We start from the raw sequence: 27953 nt of genomic DNA on the forward strand, positions 1-27953 counted from the left end.
AAATTGTGTCCAGCGAAAAATCAAAACTTTAGTGTTGCCACCATCGCTTTAAGCCATTTATTTATTTATTTATGTATGTATGTATGTATGTATGTATGTATGTATGTATGTATGTATGTATGTATGTATGTATGTATGTAATGATATTTCTTTATTTCATGTTATTTATGTATTTATTTATTTATTCTAAATACACACACTGAAGAAGAAAAAAAAAATCTATGGTCAAGATGAAATAGCTTTTTCTCAAAATAACACAAAACGTACCAACAACAAAGCACCAGTTCTCCAAAAGATATGGGCCTCATTTCCTAAAGTCTTCACCACCGTCAGTCATGAGTTGTACTTATTTATACTTATTATATACTATATTTATACTTAATTACTTTCTTGTAGCTCTACCTTAAGGTTTTGCCATGTTCTCCAGAACATCAGTAGCAACATCTGTAAGTCATACGTTCTTGAGGTTGATCTGGACTAACCTTAAGCTAGGCTATATCTTAACACAGTTTTTAGATAAAAATGTTTAGTGGCAAGACGTACCCTTACTGCCAAAGAAGACCTACATTTGTGATGTGTTATATTTTTGTGCTTCATTTAATAATTAAAAAAAATATCATAATAAATTATTTATCCTTATTTTTTAAAAACCCTTTAAAATGTGAATCTGTGAGTTAACATGTTACCTATAGATGTCTTAACTTAGTAAATTTTGCATTGCATCTCTTGTTGATGTTATGATGCTGTGCTGTCATACCCATCATGCTAAGGCATTCGTTTTAAGAGTGTATAGTTAAAGTATTCGTTTTAAGAGTGTATAGTTAAGGTATAGTATAAGTATAAGTATATACACTGTTATATATACGTGAGAAACAAGGCTTTTAAGAGATGAGTCAGGAAACGAGCCTAGAAAAGTAAACAGCTTTAGTAAGGTACACCTTCAGAGTCTTCATAACGGGTTAAGAGACCACGTTATCGGGAAACCTGGCCCTGATCATCTGGTAGTGTGTGTGTGTGTGTCTATGTCTGTGTGGATCTGTGTGTGTGTGTAGATAGGTGAATGAACTGGAGATGAACTTTAGTTTCTATGGAAATAACATTTGATAGGGATATAATATTGCAACATGTAATCCACTGAAATCACCTTAGTGTACAAATCTGTGTGTGTGTGTGTGTGTGTGTGTGTGTTCGCCTGTGTCTATGGGTCTTTGTTGCAACTAAATCCTGTTGTTGCATCACATTGTTGGCCGCCCAAATTGCGCACGCACGTGTTAATATGCGTGTGTCTTCATGTGTGCGTGTGCACATGCGTGTGCATGTGTGTGTGTGTGTGTGTGTGTGTGTGTGTGTACACACATGTGTGGGTGTTTAGTAATAAAGGAGAATTTTTCACCATGCAGTAAATAATTGCTGTGATTTCATATATTAATGATAATTTTAATTAGTGTGACTATCTTTCAAAAGGGTTCACTTTATACCAGCCCCTTTGCCACTTACTGACGATCATGTTAATTAAAAGTAATTAAGCCAATTAAGGCTTTTAGCCAATTAAGGCTTTTAGTACAGAAATGTGAAAATTATTTTAATGTTTAATCAGATTTACAGCAGTAGTAATAATAGTAGAATAATATATATATAGATAGATTGTTATATAGATATATAGATAGGTGAATGAAATAGATAGATAGATAGATATTTCTTTGTAGTGGGTGGTTTGTTGTGGGGATATGCCTGTTCCTGTTCTTGTGTGTGTGTGTGTGTGTGTGTGTGTGTGTGTGTGTGTGTGTGTGTGTGTGTGTGTGTGTGTGAGTGTGTGTGTGTGTGTGTGTGTGTGAGAGAGAGAGAGAGAAAAACAATTTCAACAACTCCAGTCATTTTCTGTGAGGAAATATTAAAGCACACACTGTTTTATTTACGTAGTGTAGGCTTGACTGAATTAATGTAATTACTTATTATGTGTGTGCATGTATGTAGGTGTGTTTTTTTTTTTAGTTAAATAAGAACGGATACAGTGCGTAACATACTCAACACAAGTCATAATATAAGTCAACAAAAACAGTGCAATAGGAAAAGCCTTGAGGAACACCCAGCCCAGTGAGCATGAAGCCCAGTGAACCTGAGGCCCAGTGAGCATGAGGTCTGGTTGGCTGGTGCAGATGGATAACCGGTTAGCTGTTGCTGTTGGGTCTGGTGTGTTAAGACCAGAGAGGCTTTTGGCGATGGCATGTCAGATGAGCTAATGCAGCAGTATGTGAATGAGCTGTTGTGGCTGCTGATATGTAGTTGAGTTGTTGTGGCTGGTATGTACTTGAGCTGTTGAAGCTGGTTTGTAGTTGAGCTGTTTTAGCTGGTTTGTAGTTGAGCTGTTGTAGCTGGTTTGTAGATGAGCTGTTGTCACTTGTAGTTGAGCTGTTGTAGCTTGTATGTACTTGAGCTGTTGTAACTGGTGCTGTTTGTAGTTCAGCTGTTGTAGCTGGTTTGTAGCTCAGCTGTTGTAGATAGTATGTAGATGAGCTGTTGTCGCTAGTGTAGTTCAGCTGTTGTAGCTGGTTTGTTGTTGAGCTGTTGTAGCTGGTATGTAAATGAGCTGTTGTAGCTGGTAGTTGAGCTGTTGTAGATGGTTTATAGTTGAGCTGTTGTAGATGGTATGTAGTTGAGCTGTCGGAGCTGTTTTGTAGTTGAGCTGTTGTAGCTGGTAGTTAAGCTGTTGTAGCTGTTATGTAGATGACCTGTTGTAGATGAGCTGTTGTAGCTGGTTTGTAGTTGAGCTGTTGTAGATGGTATGTAGTTGAGCTGTTGTAGATGGTTTGTAGTTGAGCTGTTGTCCCTAGTGTAGTTGAGCTGTTGTAGATGGTTTATAGTTGAGCTGTAGATGGTATAAGTTGTCGGAGCTGTTTTGTAGTTGAGCCGTCGGAGCTGTTTTGTAGTTGAGTTGTCTAGGGCTGAAACGATTCATCGAGTTACTCGAATAACTCGATTACAAAAATTACTTGAGGCAAAAACCCTGCCTCGAAGCCTCGTTAAATTCCTATGACGCACACTATACGCGCAGGGATCTGATTGTTCCACACGGACCGTTGTTCAGGAAGCACACCACTAGCGCGTGAATCGTGATACATTCTGAATTTAGCTGGCGCGATGGCGGAGTCAAGATGTCCATAAATGGTAGAGAATGTCTAAAGTTTTCAAGTTTTGGGATCATTACATAGTCAAAAAGGAAAAGAACAAGCATCTGAACCGAAAACATCCACTCCATGCTGTTTCACCAAGCGTCAATAAAGTAGGCTATCTATCAATCTATCTAGCCTATCTATCATCTATCTACGTAGCCTATAGCCTACATTGATGTTGGCTGATTTTAATCAGATACTGTATTTGTAGCGATGTCGTGATATAATGTTTAGCTTTGATGTTTTTAAGTAGTAAACTTATTCACGTTCAATTGCAAGACAATATGCCTTATACACACATGCATGCACACTTATCTTCCCTCACGCACCGCACGCGTGCACACACACACACACACACACACACACACACACACACACACACACACACACACACACACACACACACACACACACAGGTTGCTAGGTTACCATAGCAAATAGGCTCACCCCAGGAATTATTTTTTAGTAGCCTAATGGTAGGCTATTTTTTAGTAGCCGAATAGTAAAATTATTTGTTAGTAGCCTAATGGTAAATGCTGCAGGTGTAGAAATCTACATAAAACAGATATTTACTTTGATGTCAGGTCTAGATTACAGCATGAAACTTGTTGTGCATATTAATACATCAAATTGCTTTCCCTCTTCTCCCTCCCAGCACTTCACAACATAGTATGAACAGCTTTGTTCATGCACAAGAGGCTGCAATTTTACAGGGAGCATTTTAAACATTATTTAATTGTTGGCACTGGCACTTATAAACACTAAATGGGTAAATTGCAATAAATGGGCTTAGTTTTGGAGCCAAATGTTAGAATAAATACCTCTGTGCCAATTGCTTGATCATTTTACAGCCATGTCATTTTCGTTATGCATTATTTGTTTTGGTTTAAAAATGCCAAAAAAAAATATCCAAATAATCGATTACTCGATCGATAAAGTGCTAGATTAATCGATTACAAAATAATCGATAGCTGCAGCCCTAGAGTTGTCTTATCTGGTGTTGTTTGTAGTTTAGCTGTTGTAGCTGGTAGTTGAGCTGTTGTAGCTGGTATGTAGATGAGCTGTTGTAGCTGATATGTAGTTGAGCTGTTTTAGCTTAAATTGTGAACACAAACCCATAGTGAGATCAGATTTCCAGTTATCGGATCGCCACCTCTGGCCCACTTTCGACCATCATGTTTTAAACTTGCCAGAATATTAAGATAATACCATTGATTGTTTTCAAAATATTTTTTGATAAAAATGGTCAAAACTGTGAGATGAGCACAACGCCATATCTGCCTTCAGACCAGCTTCTTGCTATGTGCATTTCTACTTTTATTTTATTTTATTTATCTCACACTACTTGGGCCAATGGTAACAAAAGTTCATCATGCCTATGATTCAAACATACATGATCAAATAGTTAGGCCTACTTAAATTGTCTGGTATAAACCAAATCTCCACTATGTGTTTGCAGTTAACATTTATTGATGCAACGTTAGAACATATTGGCTTAACAAGTTACCAGTCCACAACACAGAGAAAATTGCAACAGAAAGTTACACATTGGCTGGGAATGTATAAAATGTATGTCAACTTACTATGTTTGCCTTCTGAAAAAAAGATGTGATGCATTTTTGTTTTTTTGCTGGATTCATTGCGATTCTCCTTACCCCAAGCTTCAAAGAACTCCTCACGTCTGTGACAGGCAGACGTAACACCGCTAAATTCTCAGCTTTAGGAACCCACAATGAACGCGTAACGCCAGTAGGCCTGTCACTCTGGGGTGTGGTAGCCTACTCTCTGGGATTTATGCACCAAGAAAACTGAAGTAGCCAATATATTTGTGTCTTGAAATTATGTTTAAAAAATTTCTTAGAACAAAAACGTTGGGTAAGACTTGTATTTTATAAGTTAGTGAAAGCCGGATTTATAGCCGGACAAATAAAGGTAATAATTGCCTACCAGTAGGGCTATTAGTCCACCAGCACTAGAAGACATTGTTTCGATTTAACACAATGAAATAAGACCTATTCTTAATATTTTATTATATTGTTGGTTGGATTAATTCTGTTGGCAAAGAAAAGTCATTTTCCTACACCATGGGTCTCCAACACTCGCTCTCAAGCTCATTCGCTTGCCGCCCCCTTCGAGCTTGCCAGAGGCTGAAACATAGGCTACTACATTTAAACACTATTGTTGCCGCGACTCAAGGCATTTCAGCCTACGAATTTAATAGAAAGTAAATCATGCAAAATGACTACTTTTGCATATAAAAAACTACTTGGCTAAGCAAAAAGGTTTCCATTACAGCACAGGCACAGCCCCTGTTCAATGAACGGCTGCCTTGTCTCGCAATAAACAGCGGTGGAAATACCGACACTTTTTCAACTGCATGAAAGGTAAAAGTGAACCATCAAATACCCCCCAGATTTCAATGCTCATCAGTCCCAACATTTAGCAAAATATTCAAACAGTCCAAAAGTAAATTAAATCCCAAACCAAACCGAAAATGTTATGCTTTTGATAGCCTACCGGTATGCCACTCCAAACGAAACGCATGTCTTAACGCAGGTTAGAAATAATTTTAAAAAAGCCTGCCTCGAATACCAGCCTGCCCCAAATAAAGGTGCAGTGCTTTGCGCAGCCTAAGTAATAAGGGTGTCACGATTTTGATTTTATATCGAAATCGATCGAAATTACATCTCAATCTCGAACTTCGAACTTAAAAGTAGAATCGACGATGCAGCCACACCCCCAATGTCACATCCAGCATGTATGCCAAGACGCACAAATGCACATGCACGTACTACACTGCAGCGTCAACACTCCTCTAATTTTAGACTGCAGCCAGTTAAAATATACACATCAACCTACGGAAATCAAAGCCCCTCTTGCTACTTTGAAATGACCGGTGTGGAAGTATTTGTTCATTCACGTCAATTAAAACTAACTTAGCCTACTCAACTTAGCAAGTGAAAAGATGATCTAGTTACAGTCCAAAGTTACTTTAAGGCTTAAAATGCACATTGATAAGTACATATTCCATGAACACTAACCTTGGGTCTCTTCGGAGTGTGCTGAAACGATCAGATTATCATTCTGTGTTGTTTCATTTCACTATGTTTACGTCTATGTTTTAGCCTAATGTTGGTTCTGATTACATTACAAACTCGCGGTTGGAGCGATTTCAAAATAAAAAGCGGTTTCAAAATAAAAGCCCCCCGAAACAGAAAAGGAAAAGGCCAAAAAGAGTAAATAACATAAGTAATGCATTAATAGTAATATTAAAAAAAAGATCGAATTGTGACTTTAAAATCGAAAATTGCATCGAATCGAGGATTTGGAGAATCGTGACACTCCTAAGTAAATAAAAGACCCCAGCCATAATTTGAGGATTTACGCTAAGCAAGTAACCTGGATTATTTTATGATGGTTGTTAGTAGACAAACTGGCTTCAGAAATCTAACAGAGTCTTAGATGGCTGTTGTTAGTGATGTGATGCTGTTAATGGGGAGTTTTACATAGCTAGCGTAAATCTATAGGTTATTATTTATTTAGCGTTCCTATAAGGCTTTTTTTCCTTATCAAAAGTGAGGGGGACGACGGCCGTCTCTTCAGCACTGCGGGGGACATATCCTCCACGTCCCCCGTGCTGCTGGCGCCTGGTTATCTGAAATAAGTGCTATGGCTAAAAAGCAGGAACTGTGGTTCTGTTCCAGTGTGATTTTGGAGCTGTGAGAGTTGTGTTCTGTCACTGTGATGGGTGCCATCAGAACCACACACACACACACACACACAGTACTGGCCAAAGACGGAGTGGCACCAGCCATGGAAGCTGTGCCAGTGATGCTAAACATATGCATTGAACATGGGCGTAGATTTAGGGTGGGACGCTAAGGACTAGTCCTAATCAAAATTTTAAGATGACAAAATTGTCCCCACCAATATTTTAGCGAACTTATTTGTACTGCTGATCATTCCGACAGCCAACCGCGACAATACAAAGAAACGTCAGGGTTATCTGACACGCAGGCTACACGCATGGAGAATGCCAATGCACAGGCTACTTTGCAGTGAAGCGAGCAGGTGTGTCAACGACAACGGTAAGTTACCAGGGCTGTCTGCCAATACATACCCCATAAAAGGCCAAAGTAAAACATTTTGATATTCCCTTTGCCCTTCAGCATGTACATGTTTGCCCCTTTTTGTGGTTTGTAGATCAGCTATGCCACCCAAGAAGAAAGGGGACATACAAAGCTTTTTCATTATGCAGAGTCTAAGTAGGCAAACTAGCCATACAAACTGGCGACTAGTAATCAGGCTTTCAAATTCGGATTTTAGCCTTCTCTGTAAAATAACATTAGCTGTTAGGATTACCCAGGATATTGTCACAGCTAAACCTAGCTTCTGCAATCTTTCAACCAAAGTTAGGAGTCATGCTGAATATAGGTGTGCCGTACGGAGAGTCGCATAGGCTATAGCACAGAAAAGAAGCCACTAGGCTGCCAATCTTGCAGTGTATTTGTGAATGTACAGTAGCCTGCACAATGCAAAGAAATAAAAGATAAACTAAGTGCATTTCCATAGAAATTAAAAAAAACATTGCGAGACACCAGATATTTCTTCTAAGATCTCATCCCATAAAGCTTTTCTTTGACTTGTTAGTTTTTTGAACATTTATTTTATCTAATGACATAGCAAACATGATTAATTGAATCCACATATCCTTGCACTTGTGAAAACTATTTTTCACTAGCCTAAAACAATGAGGTCGCAAAAACAATGACTTCAGACTTGACTTGCGACTCCACTCAAAAGACTTCAGATTCGGACACTTCGAGACTCCTGAACAAGCTGTATTTCATGCAATTATTGCTTTTTTTAATCTAAATGTATTCATGTATTTCTATTTTATTGCAACATACAGTATACTTTGGAAAACGTATAACGAACGGCATGGCCCCTTTGCCATAATGTGCAACGTAACACATGTGCGCACACTCACAGATAAAAAATGCTACATGCAAGGTGTGTGGCAACAACGTCTGATTTCATCAGGCATCTCCAAACGCACCCATATAGGTCAGTCACTTAGGCCTAGCATATATCGTCACAGGTGACAAGCTAACCATCGCAAAGTGTTGTGCTAATGCTGGGAACAGGCAGGGATGGGCAAAAATACATCAGAATGTATTTCGAAATAAAATACCTAATAGGCCTACCCTAATTTTAAATGTATCGAAATAAAATACTGAATTTTTGTATTTAGAAAATACTCAAAATACTTTTTTCAAGGAAGTATGAAAGCACTGGAAAAAAGCTTTTTTTTTTATCCCAAACATTGAGCCTATAAACTATACAGTAAAAAACAATACAATTTGGCCCCCGTCATGCCATTTTGGATATACCGTATGCAAGTTCATGTAGTGTGATCAGAATTAAGAATAATTCAAGAATTTCCATTTCCATTTAGTAATTCCATAATTTTACATCTAGCTGATGCTTATCCAAAACGACTGACAGAGCTTTCAATTCGGCAGCCGTGGCCTACTGGTTAGCGCTTCGGACTTGTGACCAGCGGGTTGCCGGTTCAAACCCCGATCAGTAGGCACGGCTGAAGTGCCCTTGAGCAAGGCACCTAACCCCTCACTGCTCCCTGAGCGCCACTGTTGTTGCAGGCAGCTCACTGCACCGTGATTAGTGGGTACCCCACTGTGTGTTCACTGTGTGCTGAGTGTGTTTCACTAATTCACAGATTGGGATAAATGCAGAGACCAAATTTCCCTCACGGGATCAAAAGAGTATTTATACTTATACTTATACTTATACTTCAGACCAGAGCTGATGCTTCAGCAAAGGCCGTCACTGAAAAGCTGTGAATGTCGTTGAACACAGCTGTTCTCACATTAGCTGATTGCGATAAACATTAACCATTGTTGCCTAATTACCAATTATTCATTACACCTGTGTGTAGTATCTACTTTTTTTTAGTGTTTTTCACATATAGTATTTTGCAGTATTTTTAAAATACAAAAATACACACCAATAAAGTATTTTGATACAAAATACAGAGCCATTTCCTTCAACCCAATAAAATAAAAATGACAAAATACTATTTTGCATTTGAAATACATGTTACATGTTTCAGAAATCTTGACATGTCTAAGTTTTGGGCTGCAATATACAGGTAGGGGGCTCTCTGTTAATTTTAATGAGTAGGCCTAAGCCTAAAGTTACAGCATTTCTATCACAATTGACCAGACTTTCACCTTTGGTCTGCTTTTAACAAAATTCTGGCTATGATTGTTCCTTGTATTGCATCATGAGCCATCACTGTGCCTATTGCATTCTACTGTTGTTAGCCTTAAGCCTAACTCAGTCATTATGTTATACCACATCGCCCTCCATTAGAAGTGCAATTTGCGCATTTTTTTTAATTTATTTTTTTTATATCATACCTTCGTGTTTCTTTTGTGGACATTTTCAGCTTTCTTTTACATTATTGGTTAAAAATGTTTGTCTTAATGGCAAAGGCCACACCCAATCTGCGAGCACTTATTTTTTCTGGGCTTTTCAAAGAACATCTCTAAGGCTCTTTGGTAATTGAATTGAATTGTTGGGGGGCCATTAATGCTGACACGCATGCACGTAGCCAGATGCTCTCCTTGTAGTCTATTTCTCAGTCCCAAAACAACAAACCCACATTATAAAAAAGTAAATACTCACTTTTTCTTCTACATCACTCCCACAGTTACCATACAACTCACTCACAATTAACTCGAAAAGGACCTAGGCTACTTGATTGAAGTGCAACCGTTTGTCTCACCGTCAAGAGAACGCTGAAGTTATGAGAACACGTCTTTCTGATAAGAGAATGTAGGCTCCTATGTCTAATGCATAAGCGTAGAAAAGGTCTGTTTGTGATAGCCTATTATAGCTAAGTGGACAGAATTTAGGCTATCGTGTATATGCCAACAAATGCTCATATTTCCTTTAACTATCAGAAAGTTTAAACAGGCCTAGACTGTGTTAGCCTAGCTTTCCCATGCAAACATTACATGTAGCCCTACGCTAACGTTACAAGTCTAGGCTACAATTAACGTTAAGACCATACACCTTGTAGCACATTGGTTTACTCTATTGCATTACTTTTATTACGTTTTAATAATTTGTCGTTGAATGTTGATGGAGGCTCATCTTTGGGAAATCAGCTCTCTGGATAAAATTGTCAGCGGACAAGAGTTCTCAGAGTTGACGACACGGACGAAATCAATCAGCAGAAAGAACCGCATCACAACAGTAGGCTAAATCGCGACAAACTTTTTTCCCCCATGTTAAATTAATTTCGGTAATCATGAATTGGTTTCTTTTATTTGATGTAGGCTAGGAGAGGAGGATGCATGTTTCACATTAGTGTCAATGTGTCAAAGCAGGCTTTGGATCAGAGGAATTGTTCAAGCTTAACATATGGCATAGGCTACAAAGCGAATTCACGCATACAAACAGCTTCGTGATGAAATATAACTAATATCATTTTTATTGTCACCAGGCCTATAAGTAGGCTATTTATTGTGTAACCTACAAGTGAACGATGACACCATAGGCTACACTGTGGCGGAGCAAGACCCCATCAGTCGGATAGCTAAACAATGTAACCGTGTTCAGAACGTAGGCTAGCCATATGGGCTGCAGACTTGTCTTTGGGCTTGTAATCACCTGACACATCATGCCGCATATATGTCCTGAATAATGAGAGGCTAAGTCACGGATTTGATGCACTTAACTTACTCAAGACTTTCAGAAAACAATTTCGAGATGACGTTGGCGTTGTGCTTTTACAGTGTGTTAAGTGAATCTCGTGATATTATGTTGCAGCGGCGCTGAAAATCCAGCGGCGGCGCTGCGCCGCTGTTAAATACACTGTAGGGGAAACACTGGTGTTTGTGTGTGTGTGTGTGTGTGTGTGTGTGTGTGTGTGTGTGTGGAGGGTCAATCGAATTCTATGATTGCCACTGATGTGAATGATCTCACAAATCACACAAACCAAATCAAGTTTTAAAAAATCGCAAAAGTTTCGAAATTGAAATTCTTCACTTAGTATTGGTATTGAAACACTAATGTTGGTATTGTGACAACAGGAGTTGGGGATGTGTCCCCACCAAAGCTGAGACCAAACCTACGCCCTTGGCATTGAAACATGAACCTACACATTCACACGCAAAGTTGTGCCTGCACGCGCACAGGCACACCACACATTGACGTACACATACTTACTCACACTCACACACACACACACACACACACAGCTGTGTCCAGGACACTGGATGTGAGTTCACAGGTAGAACTGATGAATGTGTGTAGCTGATGAAGACTCAGACCCTCAGAAGGACAAAGGCTGGATCTGCATATGGATGTCACATGCATACTGCATCTCTGTAGTATGAGTGCATAGTGTCCATGCGCACATCCCCATCCAGACGCATGCATACATATCCATACAGATGCAGAGGTCCAAGCTAATGAAATATACATGACATATACACTCTCATGTAATGGGCTTTGTGTGTGCATGTGTGCCAGCGAGTTCTCATGTTGCATATCATTCTAATTCTCTGGGCAAATGTGTGTGTGTGTGTGTGTGTGTGTGTGTGTGTGTGTATGGGAATATAATTAGATTTTCATGTATGCAGGTTTGTGTGTTCTTTGTGTGATTTTTATGCATAGATGCAGTCTGAGTGTGTGTCTAAGAGAGAGAGAGAGGGAGGGAGACAGAAAGAGAATAGGTTCATCATGCATATATGCATATGTGTGTGTGTGTGTGTGTGTGTGTGTGTGTGTGCTAAGGGGTGGAGCTGTACAGAATCCTTTGTGTGTGTGTGTGTATGGATGGTGTTTGTGTGTGTGTGTGTGTGTGTATTTTTGCATTAGTTGCTTAGCGTGTGCTTTGGTTCTTCATGCATATATGCATATGGGTGTGTGTTTGAGACAGAGCTGCGCTTCTGAATTGATTCATATGTGAGGGTGTGTGTGTGTATGAGTGTGTGCCCGGGTGCGCGTATTAGTGCATGTACGCGTCTGTGTCTCCTTCCTTTCTTTTATTGTGGTAACAGGACGGGTGTAGGTGTGCACGCAAGAGGGTGTGTGTGTGTGTGTGCGTGCACACGGTAGGGGGTGTGTGTGCGCATGCGTGAGGATACTTGCTTGTGCGCGCGTGTGTGTGTGTGTGTGTGTGTGTGTGTGTGTAGCCATTGTGTCTGACCTCTTGTGAGCGAGGGAGAGAGGGAAAGAGAAGGAGAGAGGAGGGACGCGGATGAAAGGGGGGAGCACCAGATCAAAGCCTAATCCCAGTCTCCCATCACAGACACACGCGGCAGGCAGGTCTCACGGCGGAGAGCAGACAACATGGCCGACGCTGCTCCGATGCGGACGAAAGGATTTTAAAAAGAAAAAGAAAAAAATCTAATAAATCAAATTAATTTTTAAGGATTGCCATAGTTTGTTGTCTATGCACATATTTCATATGACATATTTCATTGAACATGTTAGTTTCCCCCATGAACATGCTTTACAGCAAGTAGATAATAGATATTAAATAACTCCAGCCTCTGTAATATTTTGCCAGTTAAGTCATTTGGAACATGCTTGGCACACACAGGCTCCTGAGTCTGTGTTCCTCTGCACAGCACACCTGCTCCTTTAGCGTTCCTAGTGTCATACAACATTCAGAGACTCCTTTAGCATTCCGAAACTCCTGTAACATTCAGAGGCTCCTATAGCGTTTAGAGACTCCTATAGCAGTCAGTGTCTGAGACTTTATAGCGTCAAATCTGAAGTCGGTTATGACTTTATGCATTCCAACAGTCCTGAAAGCCTGAGCTTTGTGCCGTTTTCATTTATGTGTTCATTTATGTTCCCATGGTGCTGTGTCACATTAATACAGAGGAATGAAATAAAACCTCAACTTTCGAGCAACATCCCCCCTTCATTGTCCTCAAGAGGTTCCACAGGGCTCTCTACTCGGTCCAATTCTATTGTATGTCACACTACATATTAATCACCAGGGTTGGCCAATAATTATGTAATGATTGTGCAATCATGTTACAAAAACAAGTGGCTATAATCAACCCAGATTACACATTGGGAAAAAAATTATAATCCTATGAATTTAAGTGACATGTTTGTATATGAAAGAGTTTGATTGAATTACCCAAAATTCACAGTTAATTCCCATAATTTCCTTTAATTCCATGAAAGTTTCCAATTTGGAATATTTCCAAAATTCCCCAGCTTAACCAATGTTTCCCACAGAATTGGATTCAATTTGTGGCGGTAGCTGACTTGGACGGGGTATTAAGATCGTCTTGGTAGTGTATCGTCCTAATTGAGTGCCTGTCACTTTAAGGCGTTAAATGATTAACACAGTTAAAAGGCTGCTGATGTGTGGATGCAATTCATAACGTTTTCTAAATAGTTAAAATAAAGGTTTGTACTTCTCCTTGGGACAAGCACTTTTGAATTTTGGAAAACACTTTTCCATTTACATTGGGATTTTGCAAACATTCAGTGTCAGAGTCAATAAAATGAGCCCTTCAACGAAATTGACAAGCAGCTGTAAGTAGGCTAAGCATGCTAAATTCGACATCCAAAAAGTATTCTAACGTTAGCTTTGAGATACTGCTTGATTGCATGACTTAACTTAGTTTAGTCTCTTTAATGTAGCCTACTATGTTGAGATAAGACCTTAGCAGAGTTAACTTCAATGCAGCAGTTTTGAACAAATTTGCGCAGCATGGTCACGATGCTAAGCGGATTTAATAGCAATTTAGCCGGACGTCTTCTATGCAATGCTTCTATGTGGCAACAACAATCATGAATACTTTGTTAAATGCAGAGGAGGGGCAGCAGGCTACGACAGAGAGTGGGGCGGGGTAAGGAAAGGCTGTGTGCGTAAAAAGCGCAACTCAATGGCAATGCAAGGATTTGATCTTATATTTAATTTAAATTAAATTAAACATAGAATATTAATCTGTGGCGGCCGATTTTGATTTCATGGCACCCCGCCACAGATTAGTCAATGTATGGGAAACACTGTTAACTTCCCATGGAAAGTGTCCGGAAATTTTCCGCCCCCTAGTCTCAAACGTTCCACATATGACTTGTGATCAGTCCAGACATGTTGCATATCATCACACTGTTGGAGAGTTTCTAGTCTTCTACACAGAACTGTTTGAGTCTCTGGGAGTCCTTTACACATAACTGCTTCAGTCTCTGTGAGTCTACGCTGAACTGTTTCAGTCTCTGGGACTCTTATATGCTGGACTGTTTCCCTCACAAGGCTGTTTAATTCAGTTTGTCGCATGTCACTGAAAGCTGCCAGACATTAATGAGTGTTATTACAATTTTAAACTGTCCTAAAATTGTGAGAATTGCACTTACTGTTTACCATGTTGTTAGGGAACTTATTAGGGAAGAAACGCAACACATTATCAAACCATATCACCAAGTGGTATTGTATAATTATATATCTCTTTTGATAATATACCGACATTTTTTGATAAACCGATAAACCAAACCATATCACCAAGTGGTATTGTATAAACCGATAAACCAAACCATATCACCAAGTGGTATTGTATAATTATATATCTCTTTTGATAATATACCGAAATTTTTTGATAAACCGATAAACCCAAACCATATCACCAAGTGGTATTGTATAATTATATATCTCTTTTGATAATATACCGAAATTTTTTGATAAACCGATAAACCAAACCATATCACCAAGTGGTATTGTATAATTATATATCTCTTTTGATAATATACCGACATTTTTTGATAAACCGATAAACCAAACCATATCACCAAGTGGTATTGTATAATTATATATCTCTTTTGATAATATACCGACATTTTTTGATAAACCGATAAACCGCCTAGACCTAAAGGCGCTACACATAACTACCATTGGGGTGTCAACTTAGCTCAGCCTGGGCTTGACACGGCGCTCCCTCGGAAATATGACAGCATGCAATCTCAGAAATGTTTTCACAAGAGTTTGGGTAATTTGGTTAAGGCAAAATCTGTGGTGATCGCCCTTATAATTCGCCAGTTGGAATATTTTGACGGTGGTCGGTGGTGCCCCTTTACACACACAGACACACACACACGCTACATAAGTTTAAGAGTTGGACATTCTTTTGTGTTTCTTTTGTGTCTGAAAGATTCAAATAAATACATAGGAGAGAAACTGTGTATGTGTATGTGTGTGTCACACAGGAATTGTGGTTACTTTATAAACTATAACTTTATAAACACTGAACGTGAAGAGAGACAGAGAGAGTGAGGTTAAAGAAACAGGACACTAATAGAGAATGAACGAACAGTGTGTGTTTATGTGTGTGTGTGTGAGAGAGAGAGTGGTGAGGTCGTTTCAGGGCACAGCGATCCGGCCTGTTTGTTTATCAAACTTGTGGTGATGAGGCAGAGAGAATATAATGGTGTGTGTGCGTGTGTGTGTGTGTGTGTGTGTGTGTGTGTGTGTGTGTGAACATTTTGTTAATTCAATATATATAATATATATATTGAATATTGAACATATTGTGTGTGTGTGTGTGTGTGTGTACACGAATGTCTTTACCACCTGGCGTGTGTTGTGGAGTCAGAAGCATTTGGGAAGTTACTGGCCAATACTTAAGATAATAACCTCTCTCTCTCTATCTCTCTCTTTCTCTGTCTCTCTCTCTGTGTCAGTGCCAGTGTTTACAGTGACATACAATAACACATAACAAGATTTAAAAAAAGGTGTGGACCGGGCATGTCTCGGGCATGTCTCTCTCTCTTTTCCTCTCTCTCTGTGTGTGAGTCTGCTGTGCATGTGTGTGTAATAACATCTTAGTGTGTGTATCTGTGTCTGTGTGTGTCTGTGCTGTGCACGTGTGTGTAATTAACTCTCTCTCTCTCTCTCTCTCTCTCTCAGTGTGTGTGTGTTTTTGTGTACAAACCCTTGATGGCTATTATGAAGTTGAACTTGTGGTGTAATTCTTCATGTTTGTGTGTGTGTGTGCGTGTGTAGTATTTTGTGTAGGAGAAAATACAATGAAAACTGTGTGTGTGTGTGTGTTTTGTTTTTGTGTTTCTGTTTGGAAGGTATAATTGTGTGTGTATGAGGGAGAGCTTGTATGTATGTGTGTGTGTGGAGGGGGGGGGATAGTGTGTGTACAGTATGTGTATGTATGTGGGTATGGGAAAGAGAGAGAGAGAGAGAGAGAGAGAAAGAGAAAGAGAGATAGTGTGTGTACAGTATGTGTATGTATGTGGGTATGGGAGAGAGAGAGAGAGAGAGTTTATATGTGTGTGTGTGTGTGTGTTGTGGCTGTTTATGGTAATGTAAGGTCCTGTGTGTGGTTGTTTTTGTGTTTCCGTTCGAAAGGTATAATTTTATGGCCAACTGTCCATTCTACATTCTGATTGAGTGTGTGTGTGTGTGTGTTCATGTGTGAGTACGTCCACAGGTATAATTTGATATAATTCCATGGTGAAATGTCCATCTGAAAAGTGGACATAGTGTGTGTGTGTGTGTGTGTGTGTATGTGTGTGTGTGTAAAGCTGTTTAATGTAATGTCCTTCTGTGGCCTGTTGGCCTGTTTGTGTATGTTTATGTCCATGGAACTATATGTATGTCAAACTAAATCTTAACCTATACCCTCCCCAACCCCTGTGTGTGTGTGTGTATGTATGTGTGTGAGAGAGAGAGAGAGAGAGAGAGAGAGAGTGTGTGTGTGTGTGTGTGTGAGAGTGTGTATCTTAACCTGCATTCTCAATAGACTTTGGCCTCTGCTCATTTCCAGTTAGAACATATTTGCATACATTTGTGTACATTACACTAATGACACTAATTAGGAATGTCATTGGACCACACACACACACACACACACACACACACACACACACACACACATACACAGTCAGATACAGCTGTACAGATATGTATACTGTACACACACACACACACACACACACACCGACATGTACACAGGCAGATTCCCATGGGGAAATTATTTATCTGATCAAGTTCTGAACCTGAGTTCTGATTCCGGGTTCTGAGCCTTAGTTCTGATCGAGTGCTGTCACGGAACCTGTAGAGATGAATGTATTGGATACACTACTATACACACACACACACACACACACACATGCACACAGGTATGGACACTCTAACACTCCTTCTTTCTTCCTATTGTTTAGACCTTGAAAAGAACAACAGATCACCTGAGAGCGAGAAAGAGAGAGAGAGGAAGAGATGCTCTGATCAAAGACAAACACCGACTGGACACACACACATGCACACACACACACACACGTACATATACACCCTCACAGACACACACTCTCAACCTAACACCGTCAGACTGTAACAGGTAAGCCAAATGTTTGCTAATTCAAACACACACACACTCTTGGGGGCAGCCCAAGTGGTCTACTGGTTAGGGCTTCGGGCTTGTAACAGAAGGGTTGCCGGTTCGATCCCCGATCAGTAGTCTACGGCTGAAGTGCCCTTGAGCAAGGCACCTAACCCCTCATTGCTCCCCGAGCGCCGCTGTAGCAGGCAGCTCACTGCATCGGGATTAGTGTGTGCTTCACCTCACTGTGTGTACACTGTGTGATGAGTGTGTTTCACTAATTCACGGATTGGGATAAATGCAGACCAAATTTCCCTCACGGGATCAAAAGAGTATATATACTTTCTCTCTCTCTCACACACACACAATTAAACACACATATATACTCACGCATATTTTTCAGATTTCATCATTACAGATGTACATACTAAGTATAGTACCATTGTCTCTGAAAAAACATACACATACACACACACACACACACATAGAGGGAGGGAGAGGGAGAGAGAGAGAAACAGAGAAAGAAAGATGTGCAAGATGTGCAAAATGTGTGCGTGTAAGTGTGTGTGTGCGTGCGTGCACATCTGTCACTCTCTCTCCCTCTCAATTTCAATTAAATTCAGCTCATGTACATACACACATTAATAAAGGACAAATATGTGTACAGAATTTAAGATAGAACAGAAATACAAGATAATAATCAGATAATAATCACAAACATTTGTGGTATGTGTGGCCACACTGGCTGTGTGTCCACACATACCAAGATGCTACAAATTTGGCAGCCAGGGGTGCGTTTCCCAAAACCATAGTTGCTTACCTGTTAGTAACTTGGTTGGCAATGGGAAATTGCATTGCAACCAACAAAGTTGCTAACTTAGTTAGCTAACTCTGGGCAGCCAGGACTGCCTGTGTGAGCAGCACAGCCTCTCCTCTCTGGGCAGCCAGGTCTGCCTGTGTCTGCCTTTTTTTTTCTTTTTTTTTTTTTGAATGGCGAGGTTGTGCTCACAGAGTCTGTACATTGTTAAGGTTTTACCGAGTTTTGGGTCTTTTACTGTACTCAGGTATGAAGCTGTTTACAGAGTTTCAGGACAAGTTGGGTCAATGGGCTCCTTCCCATATCCAGCTCCTGGCTTTTGGGTGCCAAGCAGTGGAGCGAATAGGGGTCGCAAATCTTTATGTGTTGCCAGAATTTGAGTGCTCTTTTTTGAATATTGATAATTACAGGGTACTGGCCTAGTTCTGCCTTGCATGCATCGTTGGGTGTTTTCCTCTGTACCCAGAGGATACTTCTGCATGCAGGGCTTCATGCACACACACCTCACAACCATTAAGTGTTCAACCATTCAATGTAATCGGTAATTCTAATTGAATTGATCTTTTGATGGCATAATGCTCGTTTGTCTTTTTCTTGAGCGCCGTTGTGTTTTCTTAATAGAAATGTATCAAAGTTACATTTGAATAATACTTGACAGGTGGATTAGGATCATCATCAATAAAGTGATTTATTGTAGATGGTAAAATGGCAAATGCAAAGAAAAAGAGAAGTCTTGAAATGACTGCAGAGTCTAAGACGCTATTTCTTAGTTGCAGAATAAAGTCGGTTGACTTGGCTCTCTGCAGAGGTGTGTTCTGGGTATTGGGTTCTCTGGCTACCGACCTTTGATAATTTTCTGAGCTGCATTTGCCCCAAATATCACTGGGTTTGATTTTGTATATTTTTCCATGCTTTGTTTGTATCAATGTTGGAAATCTCTGTTCTGATAGACTGTTAGTTGACTGTGATCCAATAGTAATGTCAATGGCTTGATTGTGAAGGCTCTCAAAAAGTTAAAGTTTAAATCTGTTATATGTTTATATCTGCCATCTGTTATGGCATAATTCACAGTACTACTGCCTAGAGCTATAGGTATACCGACCAACGGAGTCCCACCGTGGTTTACCATTGACAGTGCACAGACCCAGGCTTCAGCAGAGCCACAGCAGTTCCTTTCCATGTGCATTTGTGGACTTGTTCTAGTTCTAGTCCTGTGGATGAACTGGGTGTTATCTCCTGTAATGAAATTATCACCTTGTGTGCTGACAAGCCCACGCCCAGTCTTACAATTGAGATCTCCACAGATCATACCTTGCCTTTGAGTCTGAAAGTGGACGATGTCTCTCTCGAGGTCAGAGAAGGTGTCCTCATTATCTTGGAGGACTATATTGGGGGATATATATAATATATAATATATAATACTATACTGGGGGAATATAAATGGCACAGAAGGATAGATTTTGAGTGATCAGTATTGCTATTTTTTGTTATTGTTGGCCACAAATTATTTTCTCCCTCTATTCAATGTAAAAGCTATGATTTAAACTAAATGAGCACCCCCCACCCCCGAATTCCTACCTTGAGTTACGCCTTTTAGTTTGGTAGATGGGACGACTAGCTATTTGGGGAGCAGCCAGTGTGTTCATCTCTTCTACAGCATGTCTCCTGTGGAATGAAAACATCCTTCACTGATTGAATTAATTCAGGGACTCTACTCTTTAGACCAAAGACAGATGACCTTAGACCCTGGATGTTTCACAGAGAAACACAAAAAGATGTAATTTAGTCTCTGTACGTTGTTTTATTTAGATTGCATTTTAAAAAGAGAAAAGCACTGAGAGGTTAACATTTGTAATATACCATAATATAGAGAATAACAGTTATAACATATTGTAGTGTAGAGAATAACAGTTATAATATATTGTAGTGTAGAGAGTAACAGTTAAAATATATTGTAGTGTAAAGAGTAACAGTTATAATATAGTGTCATATTGTTTGGAATGAAGCATTTTGTTAATGAATGACAGAGTGAGACATTTGAACTTTAAATGTAAACTTCTACACTGCTCTGTAGATGCGCAGATATGAGGCTGAGCTGAGCAGGCTCCCCTTCTCTCTCTCTCTCTCTCTCTCTCTCTCTCTCTCTCTCTCTCACTTCTCTTTCTCTCTCTCACTCTCTCTGTCTCCCTATTTCTCCCCTCTCTCCTTTTTCTCTCTCCGTCTTTCTCTCTCTCCCTCTCTTTTTTTTCTTCCTCTATCTCCCGCTCTTTCTCTCTCCCTCTCTTTCTCTCTCTATCTCCTGCTCTTTCTCCCTCTCTTTCTCCCTCTCTCCCCCTCTTTTTTCTTTCTCCCTCTCCCTCTTTTTCTCTCTCTCCCTCTCTCTTCTCTCTCTCTCCACCCCCCCACCCTCTCTCTCTTAAGTCCATGTTTGCTTTTTCTCTGTCATTGATGATAAATTCAGTCATTATTGATGTTGGATGTTGGCTGCTTCAGAACTGTAAAACTGTCATGTTACTCAAGCATTGCAATCTTCCTTGGCTGAACTAAAACAGAAACAATAAGCTGTATGAAAGTCAGAATCCCAGAAGCAAACTGCTTGTGTTAGGTTCTGAGTTTACAGCGAGAGAACTGCGTCACCTAGGCCCTAAATTGACCTGAATTGACTCCTTGTAATGGGTTGACCTACATTTGTGTGGCTCCCTGATGCCACCCTGTGGCTAATGTAGGAATTGTGAAAGAATAACTTTTTGGCGTAAGACTTTCTGTTCAAATACCCCTGCTATATGACTTCAAATGTTACTATTGTACTATTTCTTGCTTCAGTACCAGTCATACTTGTTGTAAAAATGTTTTAGGATATTTAAACATGCATGTCCTTGGTAACTGTATCAAATGGGCTTGATTATTTAGTGAATGGACTTGCTGGTAGGGGGAACAGTACCAATACTGTATGTGTACTGCAATGCTAAATGCCAGACTGTCACTGTTGCCAAAACATCTAATGGAGCTGAACATATTGTTTATGTTCATTGGTGTGATGCTTAAAATTAAGTTGGTTATGATTGATCACTAGATGGGTTATGATTGGTCACTAGATGGCCCAGAAAATGATCCCAACATTTTGTCATATTTGAGTCTAGTTTTTCCTCTACCGCACACATACCATCATCCTCTACCATTGACACAATCATCACAGATGCCATAACCACTGACTGTATCACCACAGGCGTCATCTCCACTGACTCACTCTATCACCTCTGACACCATCACCATGGACGCCATCACCACTGACATCATCATCTCCTCTTGCCTGACACCATCACCACAGACGCCATCTCCACTGACTCCATCACCACTGACACCCTTATCCCCTACACTTGACACCATCACCACAAACACCATCACCACGGACGCCACCACCACTGACACCATCATCCCCTTCGCCTGACACCATCACCACAGACACCATCACCATGGACGCCATCACCACTTACACCATCATCTCCTCTTGCCTGACACCATCACCACAGACACCATCACCACTGACTCCATCACCACAGACACTATTGCAACAGACACCCTGTACCCCTAGCTGCATCACCACAAGCTCAGTACTGGCTGGCATGGCTGCGGCCTCCAGACTTTGGTCCTCATCACCCTGGAATGATGGAAATAGGGTGTCTTAGTTTTAGCTGAATGGCGGTTCACTAGCAAGCTCATTACCGAAGTGATTTAAAAGCCAAATGATGTTTCAGCAGCATATGCAAAGAAGTTGCCAGTTGGTATGTAAAATCTTTGAAGCAGGCACCCCACAGATGTCTCCCTTACATACAGAGACACACACACATTCAAACCACTGAAATAACCATCTAACAAGTGGTGTTGAAACCAGCGATAAATAGTAGACAATAACTGACATGCTTACTTGCATCTGTTGGTGATATTATTTTGGTGTTGTGCTACTGCCACTGGGGCCCAGGGCACCCAAACGCACCATAGAGCTACTCTGTGTGTTAGTGGGATAGTTAGTGGGAGTGACAGGCATGTGTGTCCTTCATATATATTATAATATTTCATTAACATTCATTTAAAGCTGCAGTTGGCAAGATTTTTTTGATCATATTCACTGAAACCGACACTATGCTCCGACAGAACAACATAAATCAGCCGGTTTTAGAAGAAAAAAAAAAGCACTTCTACCTTCACCTAGAGCCTTTTATTTGTTTTGCAAAAATCCACAGCTCCCGGTTCTTCTGGTCCAATCAGAGCAGGGCTGCGTGAAATCTGACTGTCAATCACAGTCTGGTGCACACCGACGAGCACAAACTCGATGAAAGGGTGTTCGGTGGTAGTGGGGGAGGAGCATTAGAGTTGTAAACATTCAAAATGTTGGCAAAAGTCCCCTCAATCTGTCAGACTTGCCAACTGCAGCTTTAAATATGAATTTGAAATTGAAATTAAGGTTGTAGACACTTCACCCCGAGGGGAAATACATGACTCATACAGAAATAAAGAAAATTATAGAGAAATAGAGAAAACCAAATGAGATACCAGGTGGTTGCTGATCAGAAACCCTTTAAAAAGTAACACAATGAAGGAATTGAAAGTCAAAGCCAGCTTTATAATCAATCAATCTGCTTTATGTGCAAGACATATAGAGGATTGAAATTGTGTTTCTCGCAGGCCCATGGTAGGATAAAACAACAACATTTTCCTTATTGTCAATTTTTAACGTCTCGGGCACACGCTAGTGCAGTGTTTCCCAGAGAATTGAATTCCATTTGTGGTGGTTGGTTTGCAGAATTGACAATGTATGGGAAACACTGTGGTGGTTACCAGGTTTGTTGCAAACTGACGTGAAGGGTTGTGTTCCTGGTGGGAACAACAAAGCTGCATAGTGCAATACCAGACATTGTGGTGTTGTGGAAGTATAAGGTTGTGATGCTGCACCTATGAAAGTGTAACGTTGTCATGTGATGCAATGCAATGTTGTGATGCGGCATTTACATTGCCTATAAAAAGTATTCTCCCCCCTTGGATATTTCCCCTTTTGTTGCTTTAATAAATGGAATCTTTGTTAACATAATTTGGCCTTTTTTTACAATAATTTACCCCCTCTTTAATGCCAAACTGAAATGCAAATTTCTACAAAGTAATGTTAATTCAAAATATATGATGCAGTATAAGCATTTGCATAAATATTCACCCCCCTTAAAGTAACTGACCTAAATCAACAACAGTCCAGCCAATTGGTCTCACAATTAGTGAAATGGGGATCGCTTGAGTGTAGTGAATGTGTATAGTATAGTAATATAAAGACACCTAAGGTCTACTCACTGGTCAATCAGTTTTCCTGGCTATAATTCCACCATGAAGACAAAAGAACACTCCAAACAACTCACAAGCATAAGTGAGGGGATGGATACAAAAAAATGGTCAAGTCATCCCCTGGAGTTCAGTGAAATTCATCATTAAGGGATGTAAGGAATAAGGCTGCCACCACAAACTGAGTTCAAGAAGAAGAACTCAGAAGAGGCCACCAAGGCACCTATGACAACTTTGAAGAAGCTTCAGCAGCTGACATGGGAGTTCTTCATTAGTCAAAGCTCTATGGGTAAGTGGCAAAGCTCTCTCGACTAATGTTTGCCCAAAGACATGTGGGAGAGTCCAAGGTCAAATGAAAGAAGGTTTGTTGGTCTGATTAGATAAAAATTGAGCTTTTTGGCGAACACCAAACACTGCACATCACCAAAAACGCACCGTCCCTAATTTTAAGCATGATGGTGGTAACATCATGCTGTGGGAATACTTCATGACAGCAGGCCCTGGAAGGCTTGTAAAGCTAAAAGTTAAATTAATTCAGCAAAATATATGGAAGTCCTGGAGGACAATCTGATTCAGTCTGCAAGAGAACTACGATGTGGGAGAAGATTTATTCTCCAGCAAGACAATGAGCTGAAGCCTACAGCAAAATCTACACTGAAATGGTTTAAAGACAACAAAGTGAATGTTCTGGAGTGTCCGAGTCAAAGCCCAAACCTCAATCCTATGGAAAATCTGTGGCTGGACCGGGCAGTTCACACCCGATCCCCTTCCAACCGCTTGAGCAGTTCTGCAAAGAAAAATGGAGTAAAATTGCAGTATACAGATGCGCAATCCTAATTGTGACCTATCCACGCAGACTTCATGCTTTAATTACAACCAAAGGTGCATCTACTCAAAGGAGACTTCAATGGGGTGAATATTTATGCAATTGCTTATTTTGCATTATATATTTTCAATTAACATTACTTTGTAAAAATCTGCTTTCACTTTGACATTAAAGAGGGTTTTTTGTAAATGATTGTAAAGAAGGCCAAATTAAATAGATCAAGATTCCATTTATAAAAGCAGTAAAAGTGGAAAAATCCAAGGGGTGGTGTATACTTTTTATAGACACTGTATCTGAAAATGACATGTTACGATGTTGCTGTTTATATGAAAGTGCTATATTGTGATGCTGCATTTATCTGAAAGTGTCATGTTGCGATGTTGCTGCATCTGTATGCAGGTATGTCGGCTGTATGTTATGATGTTGCTGCATCGTTATGAATGCCTGCTGTGTGTTGCGATGTTGCCGCATATGGAGCATCGCGTTAGTTCAGACAGACCACAGAGTCATGCCCAGCAACTTGGCTAACTGCTCAGCTGACTACCCAGCTAATTTAATCAGCTGATCACTCACTCTTATATTGGTGAACATCATTCAGGGCGCCCTTTTTAATCTGCTGTAGCCTGCCTACTCTGCTGCTTTCTCTGCAAGCCTTTTGCAACCCACCTCCACCCCATCTCCTCCTCATACATCTGACTTATCAATGTGTAGTTGATGACATTGATGTCAGGTCTGTTCTGTACCCAATGGGGGGGTTTATCTTGCTGCTCTCTCTGCCTTAGGCTTTCCATGTTTGCACATGGAAGGGCAGGGGGCTCCCAGAACAGAACCATACCGCCAAATGAAACATTATGCATTACCAATAGCAATCAACCTTCTTGACAAAGTGGTCCTGACTGAACTATAGTAATGTCTGCTGTATGTTGCGATGTTGCTGCATCGTTATGAATGTCTGCTGTGTGTTGTGACCCCTTCAGATCCTCCCCCCGGTGTCCTGTCTCTGAGCGAGTCGAGTGATGAGCGGCGAGCGCGTGCACAGCGTCAACCTGCACAACTTCAGCTCGTCCGTGCTGGAAACCCTCAATGAGCAGCGCCAGAGGGGACACTTCTGTGACGTCACCGTCCGCATCCATGGCAGCATGCTCCGCGCACACCGCTGTGTGCTGGCCGCGGGCAGCCCCTTCTTCCAGGTGGGACACACACACACACACACACACACACACACACATACATACACACAGAGAGACAGACACACACACACACATGGCACATATTACGTGTATGTGGGAGACATTTTGAGACTCTCCCTAAATTGCTTGTGCTGAACATTACATTTTGTATAATAATGTATGGTTTACATACAATATGTTACATTGGGGAAGAACTGGCATTTTTCTTCAGTATTTTGGGTGTCTCACTAATGCAACATACATTTCTTTCTAAAGTAGCATGCTGTCTAATAAGTATGGATACAAGGGAATAAATAACCATCAGATAAAATCTGAAAACTGGGGGGAAATGGGATGTTTAGGCTACTGCCTGGGTGCAAAAGACAGCATGCTACTTTAGAAATTCACATTATAATGGCAGGTATTTGTCGACGAACGACAAATGAACACTAATAATTAGGCTATACTTGGGTTGTCTATTGTCTCTACTAGAATTATAGCATGAAGGTCATGAGTGTGTATCCATTAAAAGCCTAGGTATTGTCATATGTCTCTATGTAATGGTTTTGTCTAGAAACAATGTAATTGTGTATGATGAACCAGTATAAGATGGGGCCTCGCCCCAGAGAACTTTAGATTTGCTGCTGGAACTTTGTGGTTGGTAACATGTTCCTAGTCTTGACATCCATCCCAGATTGAAGTTAAAGATGGTACATTTTCTTATATTTACCACACTAGTATATGCGTATGCTTAAGGTTTATTTCTCAATATATACATATACAGTTGTACTCATAAGTATACATACCCCTATGTTAAATTCCCATAGTGGCAGGCATATTTGTATTTTTAAAGTTATTTCATGGGTCCAGGATACTATGCATCATGATAAAGTTCTCTTGGCTTTTTGGAATTAAAATAGCCCCACATCAACACATAGCCTTCACCATTTCTCACGATTGGCATGGGTTACTTTCCATAAGATCATCTCTCAATGCAAATCAAACCAGCTCTTATGCTAACTGAAATAAAACCATGGCAATCTCTAGGTATCTGCATAGTATACTGGATCCATGAAATAACTGGTCTTTAAAAATAAAAATCTGCAAGGAAGAAAATTTATTTATTTACGATACATTATTCATTCACAAGAAAAATGGTGCCCTTAAAGGCACACTATGCAAGATTTTCACCTTTATGAAGCTAATTTAATGATAAACAAACTTGTAATAAGTGAATCATTCACCTAGCATAGCTATACAGCATAGACGTAGCGAGTCCTTACCGAGAAAACCAGCCAAGAGTGGCGCCCCGCCAAAACTCGCGAGAATCTGAAACATTACCTTGTCAGTAGATATATTGTAAACGTACTAATTACCAACCATTTCATTCTAAAACCATTATGTTTTTTTTTTTAGTTTTTTTTTTTGTATATTTTTTGGGCTTTTTGCCTTTTATTTGGACAGGACAGTGAAGAGTGACAGGAAGTAAGTGGGAGAGAGAGATGGGGTGGGAATCGGGAAATGAGGTCGGATTCGAACCTGGGTCCCCGTGGGCACGCGGACCAGTACGTGGTACAGGCGCTGTAGCCTGCTGTGCCACAGCGCCCCCCACAATTATGTTTTTTAATACTTCAAAATAACATTTGATAAATGAACCTTATGTTTTTGAGTAGCCATAGGTGTGTAGAGTCCTAGAAATCTAGTTTGGTTCTTACCAGGGCTTTTACTGCCTGAAATATCCGATTTTGTTTACCACGCTCGGAGTGTAGTGCTGGGCTGGTGGGTGCCTATTCCCAACCTTTCTCACGGCACATCAACGGTTAGCCCGAGAATTCTCGTCGCAAGCGACAAAGCGGATCCACAAAGCGGATTTGTACACGCGGCCTTACAAGACTGTTTACAGCTCTTCGAGTCACGGTAAAATGTAATTTTTGGTACATAGCTAATTTAGGTACACTTATGGTGTGGGTGTTTGCGTTTCTGTAGGAATCCGCCGTCTTGGTTTGTATAAAAATGAATAGTAAGTGACACATACACGTAAGAGGTTGGAAATACGGGACGGTTGGTAATATGTGACGTTCCAACAGCTCTTTGAAAATAGTTTTTGCCTGTTAATCCTTCACCTTCACAACAAAAGCATTTGCATTGTGTACAGGGGGGATAATTCGTGAGAAGTTTGCCATTTACAATAGCAGAGTAACATATACATACATCGCGACTCTAGAGGGAGCTCTAAACTAGACAAAAATACCTAAACCT

The 27953-nt window shown here is 40.3% G+C and overlaps 1 protein-coding gene across 1 annotated transcript in view; it reads left to right on the forward strand.

Annotated features, from left to right (window-relative positions):
• The window catches only part of zbtb20 (zinc finger and BTB domain containing 20), a 67718-nt gene that overhangs the window by 18977 nt on the left and 20788 nt on the right, over positions 1-27953 (forward strand). The window contains exons 4-5 of the mRNA XM_048230603.1: positions 17403-17575; positions 25503-25715. Coding sequence (XP_048086560.1) covers positions 25542-25715 — 174 coding nt within the window. The 5' untranslated portion in view covers positions 17403-17575; positions 25503-25541. The remainder of the gene's footprint in view (positions 1-17402; positions 17576-25502; positions 25716-27953) is intronic.

Source organism: Alosa alosa, chromosome 2 (assembly GCF_017589495.1).
Source record: "Alosa alosa isolate M-15738 ecotype Scorff River chromosome 2, AALO_Geno_1.1, whole genome shotgun sequence".
In the NCBI taxonomy this organism is placed as follows: domain Eukaryota; kingdom Metazoa; phylum Chordata; class Actinopteri; order Clupeiformes; family Clupeidae; genus Alosa; species Alosa alosa.